This window comes from Salvelinus fontinalis, chromosome 10 (assembly GCF_029448725.1).
Source record: "Salvelinus fontinalis isolate EN_2023a chromosome 10, ASM2944872v1, whole genome shotgun sequence".
NCBI lineage: Eukaryota > Metazoa > Chordata > Actinopteri > Salmoniformes > Salmonidae > Salvelinus > Salvelinus fontinalis.
In genome coordinates, this window is record NC_074674.1 from 15,971,340 (window position 1) to 15,993,464 (window position 22,125).

Below are 22,125 nucleotides of genomic sequence, written 5' to 3' on the forward strand. Positions count from 1 at the left end.
GTGTTTATATGTTGTTTAATAGTGTAACCTATTTGAAATGATAAGCACTTCTTACGTTCACCTTTTCATGTTTATTAAAAAAGATTTTATTCAAATCATATGGTTTGGTTTCAATGTTTCAAAACCAAATGGTAGATTCAGGTAGTTTACAAAAATAGATGGGTGTTGATTAACTTGTGATTTTGAAGAATGGCAGCCTTTATTACTTGTGAGCGCGGAGCGGTTTTTAGCAGCGAGGTTGGAACTGATGTGGAGCACTGGAGTGGTGCGAATGCACCGCTCCATGAGTGATGAGCAGGATTTCCGACTGCTCACATACTCCGATCACTACACATCGTTATGTACTCAAACCTGGAATAACAGAAGCTCAGTGGATGCTCACTGGGTCAAAAGGGTCAGGGCTGTCGATGGTTTGATTTGTTCATCTGACGACACCGAAGATTTCACCACTGAACCCAGACATGGATCATGGAAATTTGCCAAGAAAACAAAGAAGGTAATGAAATCCTAGGAAAGTCACACAGTAGGCATATAGGCCTAACTATCATATGACTGCTGTCGAATCAATTATATCTGTAAATATCTAGAAAATAACCTGATTGTATTGCCACTACCTGTTCACACCCCGTCCCTGTAATATACAATGTTTTTACGTTTCAATTACATTCGCCCCTTTCCCTTTCTTAAAAATCAACCAAACTGATCCCAAAACATGATTGGACGGTGGGGCAGTGAAACGAAGACCCTGAAACATGATTGGCCGGCGGGGCTGTCACAACTTTGATCCTGAAACGTGACTGGCGGTCAGGGATGTCAGTCACTCACGGTGGTGGGGAAGAAGCGGCTGAACTTGAACTTCTTGAGACACATGGAGCAAGTGTAGGTCCCCAGGAAAAGGATGAACGACATCAGAGTGACGTCGGGGACGAAGCCGCAGGCTGGACCAATCAGCTCACCACCATACTTCACACACTGTTCCTTGTCGAGGGACGCCCACGTGGCGTTTACCGGCTACGGGAGAAAAACAGACGCACAGACAGACACGCAGACAAAACCATTACATCATGAGTCATGACTAAAAGATTAACTGAATACGTACATGTAGAATCGCCTAAATCCCGGGGAAAACATTTCACGGCATAAGTGAAAGAAATTGATTTAAATATTGATTTAATTGAAATCAGTTAATGACAGCGTTGTCCATCAACAATTCACTGCATTGTTGATGTATAACACTGTCATAACCTAATTAACCCACACCAGCTCAGACAATTTCCTGTCTGAGACACACTCAGAAATATAGACTTCCTTCAGACCTCCGTGACTGAAGATGATATGGCTGTCAGGGAAGAAACACTCAAGTGGCTGCTGCTTACCAGATCAGTGTCATTTATCCAGGAAGAGACATCGCTATAGAGACCTGTCATATTTCCTGGATGGAAACAAACCACAACAAAAAACAACGACAGTGAGGTCTCCACAAAACCACTTTACGAGGTACTTGTCAAACTATAACATGCATTTTCCTTTGAGTTTTAAGCACTAGCCTTTTGTCTGAATTGTCAAAGGAGAGAGATGATGGCTGACAGGCTCAAGCATATGCTGTGTTACTTAACTCCGAGCCCCTGAGGAACATATCTCCCACCAACCATATACAGTAGTGCTGAGCGATTAGTGCTTTTGAGGTCGGTTCGGTTTCGGTTCGAATATAAAAAATAATCACGTTTTTCTCGATTTTTTTGTTATTTAAATTTGTTATTAAATGCATTAGGTGTGTTGAATCCTGTAACAATACAGAATAAAAGTCCCATGACGGTAGTGACTGACCATTACTGCTTATCACTTATTAACCATAATTTATTCACATTACTTTAATAAAATATATTATATTTTTGTGTATATTACATGTTTTATTTTATGACTTTATTATTTCATTTCAAGTCATCATCTCATCTCTATAGAGCTGCTGCCTACGCTGTCTGACAAAATCACTATTTTAGTAGTTCTTCAAAGTAAATAAGGCATACTTTTATGACTGCTGAATACCAGCTATCACTTAGATCATGTATTTTCAGTTGGAGATACTTTGCGAAGCAATTACTCTCTATCCCTCTCGATCGCGTGTCTTCTGTCTCTTTTCTCCCTCTCTGTATCTGCTCCACACAGACCGGACAAGTAGGCTCGCAATGGATTGTGGTCATTGTAGTTAATTAACACGTTTTCTGCGCTAAACTATGTTGAATATTGGCCTGTTGGAAACTATAATTCCCTACTTCATCGTACAGTTCGGGTTTGATCTGATTTATCTCTAGAGAAACTGCGCATTGTGCTCACAGAAAAAAATAACTAAATGGAATTCAAATAATTGAACCAATTTTGGTCAATTAGTTGTTTAAAAAAATGAAAAATAACATACATTTTGGTTAATCGCTCAGCACTACGACCATAAAAACCTGGCAAGTCACTCACTAAACAGACCTGGTAAAACTGTTAAGAGATATCACTGTGTACTCTCTCAAGTGGATACATACTTGGACCATATAATTATAACCAGTTTAAATATTGTGGAAAATTGTTTTCTGAGCTATAGGGATGTCAATGGGATGTGAGATGACTGATTCAAAGCTAGAGCAACACTGGCCAAACCACAGACCCGGAAAGGGATTATATATAAATGGGTCAAACCCTCTTCGGTAGCTACACCCTTGTTGTCACCTGGACCATCATCATTAGCACCTTCTGATCTGATTGGTTTAAACTACACAACAGCCAATGAGCTGTGAGCACAGTGCTGATCAGCATACCGTCGTCCGGTAGGGGCATGCAGCGGCAGTCGTACGTTGTGACGTAGTTAGGGTCGTAGTTAGCGTTGATGGGGTTGTAGTGGGCCAGCTTCAGCATCTTCTTGAAGGCATCGTAGATGAAGATGAAGGAGATGAGGGATGAAAAGCCCTCCTCCGTGAAGCGCGTGAAGTACTGGACCAGGAAGCTGGCGTCTGTGGCAACCAGCACCAGGCAAAAGAAAGCTGACCACAGGCCGATCCACAGCCGGAATTCCAGGTAGTCAAAGTCATTGTCTCTGGAGGGAGAGAGAGAGTGATGGTACAACCATGGTTAGTTAATGTAAGAGTAGGCCAATCCACGACCAGATCTCCAGGTAGTCAAAGTCAATGTCTCTGTAGAGGGACAGGTGGGAGAGATGGTAGCATGTACAGTATGTGTGTTTTGTGTGTATCAGAGACAGACAGAAAGATGGACAGAGGCTGTAAGGCCTGCAAACAACACCACTGACTCAGGAGTCAGTGAACCCAGTCGTGAAAACAGTGGAAGGGCATGGCGGATTCAACTCAGACCCGAGCCGTGGAAACATGGCGCCGTCAGCTCAGCTTTGGTAGTCTCCATTCACGTTATGACATTGAATGAATGTGAATTATTCATAACGGAACATAAACACTCCAGTGTTCTCTGTAATGTAATGCTAGAAGATGGCCTTCTCTCTGGCATGGCAAGGAGGAGGGGGAAAAAAGAGAGGAGAAAGAGGAGAAGAGAATTCTGGTCTGGTCTGGCCCGTGTGGGAGCAGGTCTAGACCGGGGTCACATGACCCCATTCAGTGGAGGAAATAGGAAGTAGCGAGCAGGACGCAGCGGGAAATGAAAGGACAATCGGCCTGGCAACGGGGCCGCAGGCAGTTTGTTTGTTATTGTGAATAAATCGAAGGACTATTTGTTCCAGAAAATCAGATAGATACAAAAACTTGAGCCCAAAACAATGTGGCCAATTCATATTGTTTATGTCTATCGTGAGTATTATTTGTATTCTAGTTTTACTTGTTTTATATTGAAGGATACACAGAACCTGTGTAAATAGAAAAGCAATATGCAGCTTTTGCCAGAAGGAGAACTTAACATATTCACATGGTGAATTAGACTGGGGTTTGGGTTTTTAGTGGGCACCACGGTACCCTTGAGCCAGTACCACATACCACTGGTAATCCTCACAACAACAGTCCAACTCTGAAAACAAATACTGGAGCGAAGCAAAACATCCCTAGGGCCATTATTGTTGCTAATTTGTTTTACTTCCATTGAATTCTCTCAGACATATTTCCCCAGTCATAGGAGGTCATTTAAATATGAGAGAGAGAAACAAACGACTGGTGGTGGGTAAGTTGCCAACCTACGTACTGAGGTAAAATATGAGTTGAATCCATTAGTCCCCAGTCTAGTGGATTTTTTTGTGGCAGAGTTACTACATCTTAATTCCTTTAATGATTTTGACAGCTTTTTGGGGTTATTTTGTTCTCTGCAATGTAGTCAGTATAGTACCCCCTCTTGGCTTCCACAATCTTCTGAGCCTCATTCCTGAGCCCTTTATATAAAAGGAAGGCCTTGTTCCTTCATTCAATGGCTTCAAGGATTTCATGATTAAACGAAGGGTTGGCTCTCTGCTTTACTCTAACTTGCCTAATGGGCGCCACAGTGTTAACAACCCGGAGGAACCTACTCTTGAAAGCCTCCCCGACGGTGTATCAATATCTGTGGTACTCATAATGCAAGGAAAATAGAGAGGGTGACACCTACTTGCTGAAGTTGAAGAGGAGCCTTTCAAACACCAGTACAGGACCGGTGCTGCTGAGGATGGTGAGAGGCTGGCCAGCCAGCAGACAGAATATGGCCCCTGTCACTGCCGTGCCCAGGAAACTTTCCAACACACCCTGGAGGACAGGAGAGGAGAGGGACACAGAGGGGCTGGTGAGTCAAAGAAACACACATACAGACAGAGATAGAAAAAAAAGAGGCAGATGGGGACCCAAATCCTGGGAAAGATTAGTCTCCGGGTGGAGTTCGTTAAAGGTCCTAGGTCAAGAACACGGAGTAAACAGCGAGAGTGGCAAAATCCAAACCACTGTTAGATATGTTTAAACCGAGTGGGACTGGACAGGAGAGTGATTGGTGGAGGGCCGAAGGCAGGGTCTGGTTCCAAACTACTGTTCTGGTACCCTACCCTCACAAAAAAACAAGAGCGCAAAGCTCTGGTCACACTTGGCTTGCCTGGTTACCCATCCACATCGCTCCGGCCAAATGCCACGCTCACTAATGTTTCTTCTCTACAATGAGTCTGGATTTGCTTCCTCCCCGACGACTTCTCAAATGTGAACACATTCAAAACGTTCTGATTGGTCCCAGAAACCAAATGGCTTGAGCCAGAGCCGGCCTACACAGATCCTGAATCATGTAATTTGGACATCAGTCCAAACGACTTCTAGGATAGGAGGTTCAGACTGATGCATGGAGCGATCGATAGAGCAGCAAAATTAAATTCAGGAGGAGCTGTATAGGGCCATAAGCAAACAAGATAATGCACATCCAGAGGTGGCACTCCTAGTGCCTGTTGATTTTAATGCAGGGAAAAGTCTAACCTCATTTCTACCAGCATGTCACCTGTGTAACAATAAGGGAAAACAACTCCGGATCACCGTTACTCCACACAAAGCTCTCCCTCGTCCTCCATTTGGCAAATCTGACCATAACTCATCCTCCTGATTCCTGCTGACAAGCAAATACTCGAACGGGAAGTACCAGTTACACGCTCAATACGGTAGTGGTCCAATGAAGCTACAGGACTGTTTTGTTAGCACGGACTGGAATATGTTCCGGGATTTATCCGATAACATTTACCACATCAGTCACCAGCCTCATTAATTAGTGCATCGACAACGTCGTCCCCACAGTGACCGTACATACATATCCAAACCAGAAGCCATGGATTACAGGCAACATCGACACTGAGTTAAAGGCTAGAGCTGCAGCTTTCAAGGAGCGGGACACTAATCTAGATGCTTATAAGAAATCCCGGTATGATCTCCGACATGCCATCAAATAGTCAAAACGTCAATACAGGACTAAGATCGAATTCTACTTTGCCGGCTGTGACGGTCATCAGATGTGGCAGGGCTTGCAAACTATCACAGATTATAAAGGGAAACCCAGCTGTGAGCTGCCCAGTGACATGAGCCTACCAGGTGAGCTAAATTCCTTCTACGCTCGCTTCGAGGCAAGCAACACTGAACCATGCATGAGAGCACCAGCTGTTCTGGACGACTGTATGATCTCAGTCTCCGCAACAAATGTAAGTAAGACCTTTAAACAGGTTCAAATTCACAAGGCCGTGGGGTCAGACAAATTACCAGGACGCATACTCAAAGCAGGCAAGTGTTTCACTGACATTTTCAACCTCTCCCTGGCCCAGTCTATAATGCCTACATGTATCAAGCAGACCCCCATAGTCCTTGTGTCCAAGAACGCCAAGGTAATCTGTAGCCATGAAATGCTTTGAAAGGCTGGTCATGGCTCACATCAACACCATCATTCCAGACACCCGGTACCAATTCAAATTCACATCTACATTGCACTCCACACTGCCCTCTCCGACCTGGGCAACAGGAACACCTATATGAGAATGCTGCTCATTTACTAAAGCTCAGCATTCAACACCATACAGTGCCTTCAGAAAGTATTCACATTCCTTGACTTATTCCACATTTTGCTGTGTTACAGCCTGGATTTAAATTGATTAAATAGTTATTTTTCTCAAGCATCTACACACAATACCCCATATTGACAAAGTTAAAACATGTTTTTAGATTTTTTTTAGACAATTTATTGGAAATGAAAAACAGAAATATTTTACTTTGTAAAGCACCTTTGGCAGCGATTACAGCTGTGGTATTTCATTTTTTTATTTTTTATTTTATTTTTACAGCTGTGGTGTCTCTAAGAGCTTTCCACACCTGGATTGTGTAACATCTACCCAATATTATTTTAAAAATTCTTCAAGCTCTGTCAAATTGGTTGTTGATCATTGCTAGACAACCATTTTTAGGTCTTGCCATAGATTTTCAAGTAGATTTAAGTCAAAACTGTAACACATCCACTCAGGAACTTTCACTGTCTTCTTGGTAAGCAACTCAAGTGTAGATGTGGCCTTGTGTTTTAGGTTATTGTCCAGCTGAAAGGTGAATCATCTCCCAGTGTCCCAGTGGGAACGTTGTTTGAACCAGGTTTTTCTGAAGGATTTTTCCTGTGCTTAGCTCCATTCCTTTTCTTATTTTATTGATGCAGCCAACACTATGCTTGAAAATATGACGAGTGGTACTCAGTAATGTGTTGTATTGGATTTGCCCCAAACATAACCCTTGGTATTTAGGACAAACAGTGTATTGCTTTGCAGTATTACTTTAGTGACTTGTTGCAAACAGGATGCATGTTTGGAATATTGTTATTCTTTACTGGCTTCCATATTTTCACTCTGCCAATTAGGTTAGTTTTGCAGAATAACCACACTTTTGATGATCCATCCTCAGTTTTCTCCTATCACAGCCATTAAACAAACTGTTTTAAAGTCACCATTGGCCTCATATTGAAATCCAAAAGTGGTTTCCTTCTCCTGCAACTGAGTTAGGAAGGACGCCTGTATCTTTGTAGTGACTGGGTGTATTGATACACCATCCAAAGTGTAATTAATAACTTCTCCATGCTCAAAGCAATATTCAATGTCTGCTTTTTAAATTTACCAATAGGTGCCCTTCTTCGCGAAGAATTGGAAAACCTCCCTGGTCTTTGTGGTGGAATCTGTGTTGGAAATTCACTACTCGACGGAGGGAACTGACAGATAATTGTATGTGTGGGGTACAGAGCTGAGGTAGTCATTACAAAATCATGTTAACCACTGTTCTTGCAACTTATCCATGCAACTTATTATGTGACTTGTTAAAGCACATTTTTACTTGCCAAAACAAAGGGGTTGACTACTTATTGACTCAAGACATATAATCTTTTCATTTTTGATTCATTTGTAAACATTTCTAAAAACATAATTCCACTTTAACATTATGGGGTACTGTGTGTAGGCCAGTGACAACAAAATCTCAATTTAATAAATGTTTAATTCAGCTGTAACACAACAAAATGGTGGAAGAAGATCAGGGGTGTGAATACTTTCTGAATGCACTGTAGTCCACTCCAAGCTCCTCACTAAGCTCAGGACCCTGAGACTGAACACCTCCCTCTACATCTGAATCCTGGACTTCCTGACGGGCCGCCCCCCAGATGTTGAGGGTAGGCAATAACACATCCGCCACGCTAACCCCCAGGTCGGGGGCCCCTCAGGGGTGCATGCTTAGTCCCCTCCTGTACTCCCTGTTCACCTACGACTGCGTGGCCGTGCATGACTTCAACACCATCATTAAGTTTGCTGACGGCACGACAGTGGTTGGCCTGATCACCAACGACAATGGAACAGCTTATAATCGCCTACAGCGATGACAATTGAGCTGATTGTGGAAAAGGAGAGCCGAGCACACCTCCATCTGCATCAAAGGGGCTGTGGTGGAACGGGTTAAGAGTTTCAAGTTCACACACACAACAATGCCTCTTCCCCTCAGGATGCTGAAAAGATTTGATATGGGCCCTCAGACCCCCAAAAAGTTCAACAGCTACACCAATGAGAGCATCTTGACTAGCTGCATCAACGATTGGCATGGCAACTGCTTGGCATCCGACAGCTAGACACTACAGAGGTCAGTGTGTACGGCCCAATACATCACTAGTGCCGAGTTCCCTGCAATCCAGGACCTCTATACCAAGCAGTGTCAGAGGAAGGCCCTACAAATGGTTAAATACTCCAGCCATCCAAATCATAGACTGTTTACCACTCTCTGCTACCACACGGAAAGTGGCACCAATGCACCAAGTTTGGAACCAACAGGACCCTGAACATCTTCTATCTCCAAGCCATTAAGACTGCAAAATAGTTTGTTAAATAGTTAACCAATAGATACCCGGATTATCTGCATTGACCCTTTTTGCACTAACTCTTTTGACTCATCACATACAATGAGAGCCAAGATGGCCGCCATCGATAAGAGACAATACTGTGCACCTGTATTCATCGACCTGGCCAAGGCTTTCAACTCTGTCAATCACCACATTCTTATCGGCAGACTCAACAGCCTTGGACTCTCAAACTGACTGCCTCGCCTGGTCCACCAACTACTTCTCAGATAGAGTTCAGTGTGTCAAATCGGAGGGCCTGTTGTCCGGACCTCTGGCAGTCTCTATGGGGGTGCCACAGGGTTTAATTCTCGGGCCGACTCTCTTCTCTGTATACATCAATGATGTCGCTCTTGCTGCTAGTGATTCTCTGATCCACCTCTACGCAGACGACACCATTCTGTATACCTCTGGCCCTTCTTTGGACACTGTGTTAACTAACCTCCAGACGAGCTTCAATGGCATACAACTCTCCTTCCGTCGCCTCCAACTGCTCTTAAATGCAAGTAAAACTAAATGCATGCTCTTCAACCGATCGCTGCCCACACTTGCCCGCCTGTCCAGCATCACTACTCTGGGTGGTTCTGACTTAGGTATTTGTAGTTGCCCACATATTCTAGGTGTCTGGTTAGACTGTAAATTCTACTTCCAGACTCACATTAAGCATCTCCAATCTAAAATTAAATCTAAAATCGGCTTCCTATTTTGCAACAAAGCATCCTTCACTCACGCTACCAAACATACCCTCGAAAAACTGACTATCCTACCGATCCTCGACGATGTCATTTACAAAATAGCCTCCAACACTCTACTCAAAAAATTGGATGCAGTCTATCACAGTGCCATCCGTTTTGTCACCAAAGCCCCATATACTACCCACCACTGCGACATGTATGCTCTCATTGGCTGACCCTCGCTTCATATTCATTGCCAAACCCACTGGCTCCAGGTCATCTATAAGTCTTTGCTAGGTAAAGCCCCGCGTTATCTCAGCTCACTGGTCACCATAGCAGCACCCACCCCTAGCACGCTCTCCAGCAGGTATATTTCACTGGTCACCCCCAAAGCCAATTCCTCCTTTGGTTGTCTTTCCTTCCAGTTCTCTGCTGCCAATGACTGGAAAAAACTGCAAAAATCACTGAAGCTGGAGACTCATATCTCCCTCACCAACTTTAAGGACCAGCTGTCAGAGCAGCTCACAGATCACTTGCACCTGTACATAGCCCATCCAACTACCTCATCACCATACTGTTATTTATTTTATTTATTTTGCTCCTTTGCACCCCAGTATCTCTACTTGCACATTCATCTTCTGCACATCTATCACTCCAGTATTTAATTGCTGTATTGTAATTATTTCGCCTCTAGGGCCTATTTATTGCCTTACCTCCCTTATCCTACCTCATTTGCACACACTGTATATAGACTTTGTATTGTATTATTGACTGTATGTTGTTTATTTCATGTGTAACTCTGTGTTGTTGTATGTGTCGAACTGCTTTGCTTTATCTTGGCCAAGTCGCAGTTGTAAATCAGAACTTGTTCTCAACTAGCCTACCTGGTTAAATAAAGGTTAAATAAAAAATAAAACAATGCTGCTACCATTTTTTATCTATCCTGTTGCCTATTCACTTTATTCCTACATCTACCGCAATGACCGTGTACCCCTGCACATCGACTCTGTACTGGTACCCTGTGTATTCAGTGCATTAGGAAAGTATTCAGACGACTTGTCACGTTCCTGACCTGTTTTCTTTTGTCTTGTATTTATTTAGTTGGTCAGGGCGTGAGTTGGGTGGGTTTGTCTATGTGTGATTTTCTATGTTGGGATTTTGTGTTCGGCCTGGTATGATTCTCAATCAGAGACAGGTGTCAATCGTTGTCCCTGATTGAGAATCATACTAAGGCAGCCGGGGTTACACGTGTGTTTTGTGGGTGTTTGTTCCTGTGTCAGTGTTTGTGCCACACAGGACTGTTTCGGTTTTGTCACGTTTGTTGGTTGTTTTGTATTTTCAAGTGTTTTGTTGACTTTCATTAAATAATGAACACTAACCATTCTGCGTTTTGGTCCTCTCCTTCTGTCAGCGAGGACAGCCGTTACACGACTTGACTTTTTCCACATTTTGTTACATTACAGCCTTATTCTAAAATGTATTAAATAGTTTTTTTCCTTAGCAATCTACACACAATACCCCATAATGACAAAGCAAAATGGGTAGTTGGTGAAGCACCTTTGGCAGCAATTACAGCCTCAAGTTTTCTTGGGTATGACACTACAAGCTTGGCACACCAGTAATTGGGGAGCTTCTCCCATTCCTCTCTGCAGATCCTCTCAAGCTCTGTCAGGTTGGATGGGGAACGTTGCTGCACATCTATTTTCAGGTCAATCCAGAGATGTTTGATCGGGTTCAAATCCGGGCATTAGGTGCTTTTGGCAAACTCCAAGCGGGCTGTCATGTGCCTTTTACTCAGGAGTGGCTTCTGTCTGGCCACTCTATCATTAAGGCCTGATTGGTGGAATGCTGCAAAAATGGTTGTCCTTCTAGAAGGTTCTCCCATCTCCACAGAAGAACTCTAGAGCTCTGTCAGAGTGACCATCGGTTTCTTGGTCATATCTCGGACCAAGGCTCTTCTCCCCCGATTGCTCAGTTTTAAAGTCACCATTGATGATGAATGGAAACAGGATGCACCTGAGCTCAATTTCGAGTCTCATAGCAAAGGGTCTGAATACTTATGTAAATTAGGTATTTATGTTTTTTAGTTTTAATACATTTGCAAAAATATCGAAAAACCTGTTTTCGCTTTGTCATTATGGGGTATTGTGTGTAGATTGCAAAAAAATATATATTTAATCCATTTTAGAATAAGGCTGTAACGTAACAAAATGTGGAAAGAGTCAAGGGGTCTGAATACTTTCCGAAGACAATGTATAGCCAAGTTATCGTTACTCATTGTGTATTTATCCCTCGTGTAATTATTTTTCATATTAATTATGTTTTTTTCTCTCTGCATTGTTGGTAAGCATTTCCCAGTCTTCACCTGTTGTTTACGAAGCATGTGACAAATGTCATTCCTTTTGATTTTAAGCTTTCGACATCATGATATCAATCTGCCGATTCAGCGAATGCTTTATTTCCCCCATCACACAGCTCCAGACATACAAAGAGCTGTTATACAGGCCAATCAGGACAGACAGCCCTGCTCAAGTTCACATTGTGCCATCGTGTGTTTATACTAGCTGTATTTTACACACCATCACCAGGCCTGGGTAGGAGACAACGGACAGATGGGATGCAGGATCAGAGCTACGCTGCCTGGAACGCTGTGCACCAATGCTTGGATAGCTATGGCTTCTTGGAAAGGTCAGAGGTCAAGAGAGGGATTCCCTTCCCCTCCTCCCACACAGTGGAGTGAGGTTGGGGGAGGACGGAGGAGATGGGGCAGTGACGAGGCTAGCTGAGTAATCTGGATCTGTGGTTATTTCTAGTGGAGCCAAATCCCCTGAGGCCAGCTCTCCCCGGCTCACGCATGCATGTCTCGACTGACGTAGCTGAGTAAACTCAACCCCATATACATCTCAATAGATTTGAGTTGTCACTTGGACTACATCAAGTCGGCATCAGTCGATACTTGTAAAAATGTGCATTCATTAATGCATACATATATTTGTAATGTATAACTATGTAATTTTTGGGGGGTTCTCCAATTCGTAGTTTTTGTTAATAACTTAACTCTATTGGACCGTGTAATCCACTGTTTCCCAATGGAGTATACGATACGACAGAAGTTGGGATCCGTAGTTTTTTTATTTAAAAAAAATGGCATTCTATATATCCCCTGCTAAAGCAAAAAAAATATGCCGTGCAATGAAGGGGCTGCTTCATTTCCGGTTACAAACGGCTTCCTTGGCAGAGGTTGTATAAAATGCAATTTTTATCCAAAACTACAGCACCCAAAGCAAACAACATAGCTATACAGTCCAAACATAGGTACAAGGTACATGTTTTTTAAAAAGTACATTTTTACAAGTATCGACAGATACCGACTCGACATAGTCGGAGATGCACTCCGGCAAAACTCATCGCAGCTGAACTCCATTGAGATGTTGCAACTCAACTCCATTGAGATGTTCAGTATACGGAGTTACGTTTACTCAGCTACGACTGATGCAGCTTGCTGTGTGTGTGGTGGTAGTGGTGGGGGGGGGGGTGGTGTGTGTGTGTGTGTGTGTGTGTGTGTGTGTGTGTGTGTGTGTGTGTGTGTGTGTGTGTGTGTGTGTGTGTGCGTGCGTGCGTGCGTGCGTGCGTGTGTTTAGTTGCACTCTCCCCAACTCTCCCACTTCATACTCTAACAGTCAACAAGCCATCTGCATATCTACAGTAAACCAGATCATCCTAGCCAGCAATATACACACACTTGTCTTGGCATATGCCCTTAACACACAGTTAGTGGCAACTGCACAAGTAGTGCGGGGCGCTGTGCCCCAGGTCAGGTTAATTATACTATAGCCCACATTAGAAGATGAGCTATAAGGAGATGTAAAGCAATTTTGATGCAGAAGTTGAGCATTGGCCATGACGGTACTATGACAAGGAGTTTTCCTGACCACGTGACCTGACCAAGAAAAACTCTGAGTCCCAGTTATATGCTACAACTAGGGCCTTGTTGAGGTCACAGGTCAATATCCTGTCCCTCATTACAAATTATGAATATAGTATTTGCCAATGCTTAAATCCAGTTATGCTTATGCAAAAAAAAAATATAATAAATATTTCAACTGATTCTGTTTCACAACGACATATAAACAGGTGGGGCTCACCTGCATGTTTTCCGTAGCGTCTCCTAGCAACCCTCCGAAGGTGATTGCATTGGTTACGGTGCCCAGGTAGATGAACAAGATGGCGGACAGCGACTGGATGTGAATTGCGTCGTAGAAATCACTGGCGAAAAACGGCAGCTTCCGCTTGATGTCCAGAATGAGGCCGCCGCAAAACCTTAACAAGGAAAATGTGACAGTAAAATGTTACATTTATGCCACAAACTCTTTGTTATTGTCCAATTATTTAAAGATGTACTCTCGTAAAAGGAGACGGATCGCTACGATCCCCATTCTGCTTTGGTCAGCGTAGCTACTGAATCTGTCTGGTTTGCGAGATAACTAAAGATGCTGTCTCATCACAAATCAGTGTCTGGCACATAGCGTAACTAAGGCAATGGTAAATAGTGTCTTGCTTTGGCCACACACCTAAGGTGTAATTTCCTGGAATTCCTTAGTAAACATGCGTGGAGTTACAGTGTTATATTAAATAGTTTTGCATTCTGATTTCAGTGAGAGTTGAGGCCTTGCTGAGTGACATACTACATGTTGGTATTGGCAGTTGAAGACAGCTCTGTATTGACAGTTGAAGACTGCTCTGTTATTCAAGACGACACCATATCATATGGTTTAGGCTAGTAGTAATGAGCAGTTTCATCCTTACTTCCCAGTGTTCATGAGCTCTTCTCCGACATGTCCATGTCCCCCTCCTCCCTGACCCCCGTCATGTCCCGGTGTGTCCCCATTCATCTGGGGCCCATCCCCTCCGCCCCCAGCATTATACTGGTTCTTCCTATACAGACACACACAGTAGGTTAACCCACAGACATCACTCTCCAACACACATCTGATAGTTTGTGGTCCACCGTGAGTAACACGTTTGGAGGAAAGAGATGGAATACTCCGGGGTCACTTTTAAAAAGAAACATGCACAATTTAAGTAATTTCCTGGAACTAGGTACATTTACAGAATTGTTTAACCCTTATAGGACCAGAGGTGTGTGTGACAGGGCTGTACCTCTTGTCAGACGAGGGCAGGGACTTGGGGGGTTCTATCCTGATGTCGGGGTCCCACTCCCCAGGGGGTAGGACAATGACCTCATCCAGGAACTCCTCGATGCCCGCAAGCAGGTCCTGTCTGTCCTTGGCCTTGTAGGCAATGTCATGGAACACCTGACCACAACACAACCGATGAGGAATCATATTAACATCAACAGCAGCACACAACCAAATATTTCTTGTTTCACACTTGTCTCTTCCTCATATTGTGACCTGAGTAATTGAATCCTAATCATTATCATCTATTTCTATGTAAAGACTTGCAGTATCCCATCTATTTAAGCCATAATCTCTTAATAATAGTATATATATATGCCAATTATCAGACACTTTTATCCAAAGCAACTTACAGTCATGCATGCATACATTTTACGTACAGGTGGTACAGGGTTGTGAACCTACTATAGTGGCATTGCAAGCACCATGCTCTACCAACTGAGCTACAGAGGACCACCAGGGGCTCTTATTGCACTGAGAGTATCTCTGTAAATCTCAGGCACAGAGTATTGGGCCAATCAGGCCAGGCCAGGGGTGATCACTCCATACAGGATTTACCCAGGTATTTTACCCAAAAGGCTCAGCCCTTTCTGTTTCCATCTACATGGGCCGGCACCCGTGTCTCACTGGGCCATGGCTCCGGCGGACCAGCTCTCACTTGGGGCCAAAGCCAGGCCACTGGTACTTTCAGCTTTAACAGCTTCTCAGAAAGCAACTGTTTTGATTATGCAGGGGTTGTCAATTCTGCTCTTCACGAGTCGTCACTGTCAGCCGTAGCTAGGCAAACACAACTTCCCTAGTATAACTTCCCTGGTACAGTATACACTAAGTGAAACACTGGTGTTACAGTCGAAAAGCAGCATCAGACCCACAGTCAGATAAAGATCTCTATGGGACTGAGCGTTCACAGGGAAGCTGAGGTTTTAGTTAAACTGTAACTTGAGGAAATCCTGGGAAAAAAGGGGGTGTGGGGGAATATGAGAGTCAAGTGTAATATGGGTAATCGGAGGGAGGAGTTTTTGTAAACGTTTCGTGGGTCAGTGTGGGCAGTGCAGGAGAGGTTAGGAGGAGTGTAAAATAAGGACTCTGATATCCACCAACTCAGGAAAAGAATATGGTGACAATCACGAGAGATTACAATCACAGAAACTCTAAAGCAGGAGCAGTGCTGGTCTTTATAACACCTTATATCCTACTATGAGGCTGGGAGACAATAGTCTGAGAATATGGCATTGCCCTGCAATAACACTAAACGATACAGCTGTCGTAGAGTACGCGGATGCTCCTTTTAACAATTGTCTTGTCATAATGTCTTGTCAACAGGCATGAGGGTCAATGAACTTGGCCTCGTACTACCACACTGATCTCACAAGCGTGCATATATGATTTGCTATACAGATATTAAATCATAATTGTATTTATTTATTTAACCTTTATTTAACTATAAACAGTCAGGTCCATAATTATTGGCATCCTTGATAAAGATGAGGAAAACATTTGCAAAAAAATATCATACAATACAGGGCAGTATTGTATTATTTATTTTATACAGTCTTTTTTGCTCACCTTTATCAAGGGAGCCAATAATTATGGACCTGACCGTATGTAATCTCGCAAGATCAATTCCATACACCACCCACCACTGCGACCTGTATGCTCTCGTCGGCTGGCCCTCGCTACATATTCGTTCCAAGACTCACTGGCACCAAGTCATCTATAAGTCTTTGCTAGGTAAAGCTTCGCCTTATCTCAGCTCACTGGTCACCATAACAACACCCACCCGTAGCACGCGCTCCAACAGGTATATCTCACTGGTCATCCCTAAAGCCAACACCCCCTTCGGCCTCCTTTCCTTCCAGTTCTCTTCTGCCAATGATTGCAAAAAAGTTGGAGACATATCTCCCTCACTAACTTTAAGCATCAGCTATCTGAGCAGCTCACAGATCTCTGCAGCTGTACACAGACCATCTGTAAATAGCCCATCCAACTACCTACCTCATCCCCATATTGTTTTTATTTACTTTTTTTGCTCTTTTGCACACTACTATTTCTTCTTGCACATCATCATCTGCACATCTATCACTCCAGTGTTAATTTGCTAAATTGTAATTACTTCGCTACTATGGCCTATTTATTGCCTTACCTCCGTACTCCATTTGCACACACTGTATATACACTGCTCAAAAAAATAAAGGGAACACTTAAACAACACAATGTAACTCCAAGTCAATCACACTTCTGTGAAATCAAACTGTCCACTTAGGAAGCAACACTGATTGACAATAAATTTCACATGCTGTTGTGCAAATGGAATAGACAAAAGGTGGAAATTATAGGCAATTAGCAAGACACCCCCAATAAAGGAGTGGTTCTGCAGGTGGTGACCACAGACCACTTCTCAGTTCCTATGCTTCCTGACTGATGTTTTGGTCACTTTTGAATGCTGGCGGTGCTTTCACTCTAGTGGTAGCATGAGACAGAGTCTACAACCCACACAAGTGGCTCAGGTAGTGCAGCTCATCCAGGATGGCACATCAATGCGAGCTGTGGCAAGAAGGTTTGCTGTGTCTGTCAGCGTAGTGTCCAGAGCATGGAGGCGCTACCAGGAAACAGGCCAGTACATCAGGAGACGTGGAGGAGGCCGTAGGAGGGCAACAACCCAGCAGCAGGACCGCTACCTCCGCCTTTGTGCAAGGAGGAGCAGGAGGAGCACTGCCAGAGCCCTGCAAAATGACCTCCAGCAGGCCACAAATGTGCATGTGTCTGCTCAAACGGTCAGAAACAGACTCCATGAGGGTGGTATGAGGGCCCGACGTCCACAGGTGGGGGTTGTGCTTACAGCCCAACACCGTGCAGGACGTTTGGCATTTGCCAGAGAACACCAAGATTGGCAAATTCGCCACTGGCGCCCTGTGCTCTTCACAGATGACATTTACATTTACATTTACATTTAAGTCATTTAGCAGACGCTCTTATCCAGAGCGACTTACAAATTGGTGCATTCACCTTATGACAGCACATGTGACAGACGTGACAGAGTCTGGAGACGCCGTGGAGAATGTTCTGCTGCCTGCAACATCCTCCAGCATGACCGGTTTGTCGGTGGGTCTGTTATGGTGTGGGGTGGCATTTCTTTGGGGGGCCGCACAGCCCTCTATGTGCTCGCCAGAGGTAGCCTGACTGCCATTAGGTACCGAGATGAGATCCTCAGACCCCTTGTGAGACCATATGCTGGTGCGGTTGGCCCTGGGTTCCTCCTAATGCACGACAATGCTATTCCTCATGTGGCTGGAGTGTGTCAGCAGTTCCTGCAAGAGGAAGGCATTGATGCTATGGACTGGCCCGCCCGTTCCCCAGACCTGAATCCAATTGAGCACATCTGGGACATCATGTCTCGCTCCATCCACCAACGCCACGTTGCACCACAGACTGTCCAGGAGTTGGCGGATGCTTTAGTCCAGGTCTGGGAGGAGATCCCTCAGGAGACCATCCGCCACCTCATCAGGAGCATGCCCAGGCGTTGTAGGGAGGTCATACAGGCACGTGGAGGCCACACACACTACTGAGCCTCATTTTGACTTGTTTTTAAGGACATTACATCAAAGTTGGATCAGCCTGTAGTTTGGTTTTCCACTTTCATTTTGAGCGTGACTCCAAATCCAGACCTCCATGGGTTGATAAATTTGATTTCCATTGATAATTTTTGTGTGATTTTGTTGTCAGCACATTCAACTATGTAAAGAAAAAAGTATTTAATAAGAATATTTCATTAATTCAGATCTAGGATGTGTTATTTTAGTGTTCCATTTATTTTTTTGAGCAGTGTAGATTTTTCTATTGTGTTATTGACTGTACATTTGTTTATCCCATGTGCAACTCTGTGTAGTTGTTTTTGTCGCACTGCTTAGCTTTATCTTGGCCAGGTTGCAGCTGTAAATGAGAACTTGTTCTCATCTGGCCTACCTGGTTAAGGCTAAAATCAACTCTAACCGTACCATGACTTCAATCCCAGATCAACCTTGTAAACCTTGCCAATTTCATAATTACAACTGTAGGATCCAGAGAGCCTTGTGTAAGACATGACATCTTAGTTTCCTAGTCTACACCGTGTTGAGCCATATGCCACCTGGGTGCTATATGTGGCCTGGAGTCGTCTTTCTGCCTATGTTAATCTCTTAATACTACAGCTGGCCAGACATTTACTAAACATAGGGCAAACACTGCAGACCAGCAATAGACTCACACTCAGATTAACAAACAAAATATACATTCACACGGACCAAATCCCTTGAACTCCAGGAAGACTGGACAGTATCAACTCCTTGGTAAATATACAATATAAGCAGGCTGGACACAGTAAGTCACGTACCTCATCAGACATGAGGGTGGCGATAGCGCGTCCGATCTCATGGTAAGAATTGGCTTTTCCTTTGGGCCCCAGCAGCACGAATAAAAACCTGAAAGGAAATGGAGAAAAAAATAGAAGGATATTCAGAAATAGACAGTTAACAAAAAGCCCAAATTGGGTAAAACAGTGGTCACTAGTGGTTGAACTCTATAAATACAGTACCAATCAGCCTCTACAGCAGGCCTGGGTAATTCCAGTCCTCGGGGGCCTGATTGGTGTCACACTTTTCCCCCATCCCTAGCAAACACACCTGAATTAAACTAATTACATTTTTAACTGAAGATCATGATTATTTGATGATTGGAATCAGGTGTGTTAGCTGGGGCAAAAGTATGACAGCAATCAGGCCCCCGAGGACTGGAATTGCCCAGGCCTGCTCTACAGGCTATGAGATATAGTGGTGGTGATTGTGGTTGTAGTTGGTGTCAGCGGTCATTAGGGTACCTGGTAGGGACGGGGACCTCTGTCAGAGCTCCCAACATGACAGCCTGCTGCAGACGGACGAACGCCACGAAGGGCGAATCCAGGAAGTCCACCTCTCCGACCAGGACGTTAGATGCCTCGGCATCACGAGGAAGCTTCTTCATAAACTTATTCTTCAGCTACAGATGGTGAGGGGGGGGGGGGAGAAAGATAGATTAAGAGAGAGGGGGGGACAAGAGATAAAGAGAAAGGGGAGAGAGAGACAGAGTTGAACAAAGAGTAAGAGCAGAGAGAGAGAGAGAGAGCGAGAGAGAGAGAGCATGAGAAACTTAAAGATAGAGACAGAAAAAGAGGAAAGAAAGCAATGAAATCCTAGCCTTGACCCACATCTATTCAAAAGACACGGTGCTTGGCACGACTGTCCTTATCAGAGTAGAATGAGAAAAGCAGCAAAGGTATTGTAACAATGGGCATTTCACATGCTCCAAAGTTGTACACAGTTCCATGAATGAAATGGGGCCGCACAGTACAACCCGTCCCCGGCACATTGGCATTGCATGCTGTATTATGTGGCAACATTGCAGCTCGTAGCGTCTGTAGAAACAGATTAAAGCAGCTTTTAATCACTCTGTGACTCACTAACTCACTGAGAAAGGACACATAACGAAGTCCTTTCTGTTCATTGGTTATACACTTGAACAAGTCTCTAGAATGACATGTAATGAGAATGTAACACAGTAGCAACAGAAAAGATTCCCCTCTGTGCAACTGTATACAGAATAACAGGCCAGGTGAATGCATACCAGCCCTTCCCGTTAGGTCAATGTGCCGGTAAATTCAAATTAAGGCCTAAGTGGGACACTGACGTACTACTTAGTCCCAGTGAAATGTAAAAAAAAAACACTAAACATCCAGAGACCTCGGGCGAGGAGATGATCAACTAAGCAAGGCCTTGGTGTTTTATCAAAGGCCAGAGCAATTTGACAAATGAGCTACTGTTGTCAGTGTAATTCCCGGAGTTAGTTACTGTGTCTATGTACTGGTTTCAGCAGGCTTCAGGAGGAGTAGCAACATTGGCACTAAACACTTAAGAGAGAGTGTCAGGGGTCTTTGTGTGTTAGGCTCATAGGCTTTATCAGTCGAACAAGGCCACACAACCCTAGGAACACACTCCATCACACAAACACACACGCTGTGCCCAATCTTTGACCCTGCATAGTGTTAGTGCAGGAGTTGAAATTTAGAGTGCACAAACACAGACGCACACACACACAATAATATCCTCACCTGGTCTCTATCTGGTTGGTCAGAGAAGTCGCTGAGGCTGTTAGAGGTCAGGTTCCGATGGGTCGTGGCTGGGCTACCTGTGGGGTCGGAGGTCAGAGTTCAAAGACCAGGACTGAGAGGGGTCACCGTGTCCATTAGTGCACAAAACAGTCAAATGGTTCTATAGCGTTCTGAAATGGAGGTGAGTGTTTCTTATTGGACCAGGTAGTCCCTCCCTGTTTCAGGCAGTTTTGTTCCGTTTGGTACCTAATGAACACAACCCTGGGGTCCAACAAAGTCACTGAGATGAAAGGTAAAGCACAAGTCAGAGAAAAGACAAAGGCCCAGTGAGATTAGACTGATCTCAGAGAAGGAGATGAAGAGAAACAGAAGAAAATAGGAACAGAAACTTCAGAAGGAACTAATATAAATCTGGAAGGCTGCCAGGGCTTAGTTAAGCTTTAGGGCCGATGCCAGCTGCAGTGGATCAGATCTTCTGACTGAAAGCTCCCACTGCCGTGCCCTGTTCGTCTCTGATCTGATGCCAACTGGTCCCTCACTGACACGGCAAAGCAGAGAGAGGGCACGGACACTCAGTCGTGTTTGTAGTCTATGGTGGGGTTGGTGGGCGAGTGGGAGAGTGGGAGAGATAGCCAGACTCCGTGAGAAGGCTGGCTTGGCATTGCAGTTCTGTTAACCTGACAAAGTTGGTCAATAGTCAAGTAGGGTCTACATTAGCTAGTTGGTTGTTTACTATTTCTCTGGGCATGATAGACTGTGACTTGGATGCTGTTTGATGCAGTCGTATAAAGAAATCCTCCAAAAAGGGTGGACTGATCGTGATTTCCCATGAGAGTATTATTTTCAGTCATCTATGCTAATATCAGCAATACAAGTTTGGATCGCAAACTAGCACATAGACTATTGTCAAGGTATGTGTTATGACCTGTTATAGACTATGTTATATGACTATTATAACCTGACTTACACAGGTATCCCACACTAGGGTGTTGTAATGCATTATAACCTGACTTATTGAAAAATGTCCTTGTTTTAGAGTGTTGTATTGCATTATTTGCGTATGACTTACACAGGCATTCCAAAAAATGTCCATGTTAGAGTGTTGTATTGTTTTATAACCTGACTTACAAAAGTATCCCACACAAGGGTATGTTATAATGCATTATAATATTATAATCAGGGGTTGAAACCGGTTCAGGGAACAGAACCGAAAACCAGAAAATAATGACATTTTGTAAGGAACAGAAACGGAACCTGGAACGAAGGTTATCCATACTGTTCCGGAACAGAACCGTTGTTTTAA

At 43.9% G+C, this 22,125-nt stretch overlaps 1 protein-coding gene across 2 annotated transcripts in view; it reads right to left on the reverse strand.

Moving 5' to 3' along the window:
- The window catches only part of LOC129863697 (electrogenic sodium bicarbonate cotransporter 1-like), a 74,787-nt gene that overhangs the window by 13,961 nt on the left and 38,701 nt on the right, over nt 1-22,125 (reverse strand). For both annotated transcript variants that reach the window (XM_055935870.1, XM_055935871.1), the window contains exons 7-16: nt 20,823-20,899; nt 19,557-19,714; nt 19,074-19,161; nt 14,667-14,821; nt 14,313-14,441; nt 13,652-13,826; nt 4,582-4,715; nt 2,805-3,079; nt 1,377-1,432; nt 826-1,011 (exon numbers count right to left, since the gene is read on the reverse strand). In XM_055935870.1, coding sequence (XP_055791845.1) covers nt 826-1,011; nt 1,377-1,432; nt 2,805-3,079; nt 4,582-4,715; nt 13,652-13,826; nt 14,313-14,441; nt 14,667-14,821; nt 19,074-19,161; nt 19,557-19,714; nt 20,823-20,899 — 1,433 coding nt within the window. The remainder of the gene's footprint in view (nt 1-825; nt 1,012-1,376; nt 1,433-2,804; nt 3,080-4,581; nt 4,716-13,651; nt 13,827-14,312; nt 14,442-14,666; nt 14,822-19,073; nt 19,162-19,556; nt 19,715-20,822; nt 20,900-22,125) is intronic.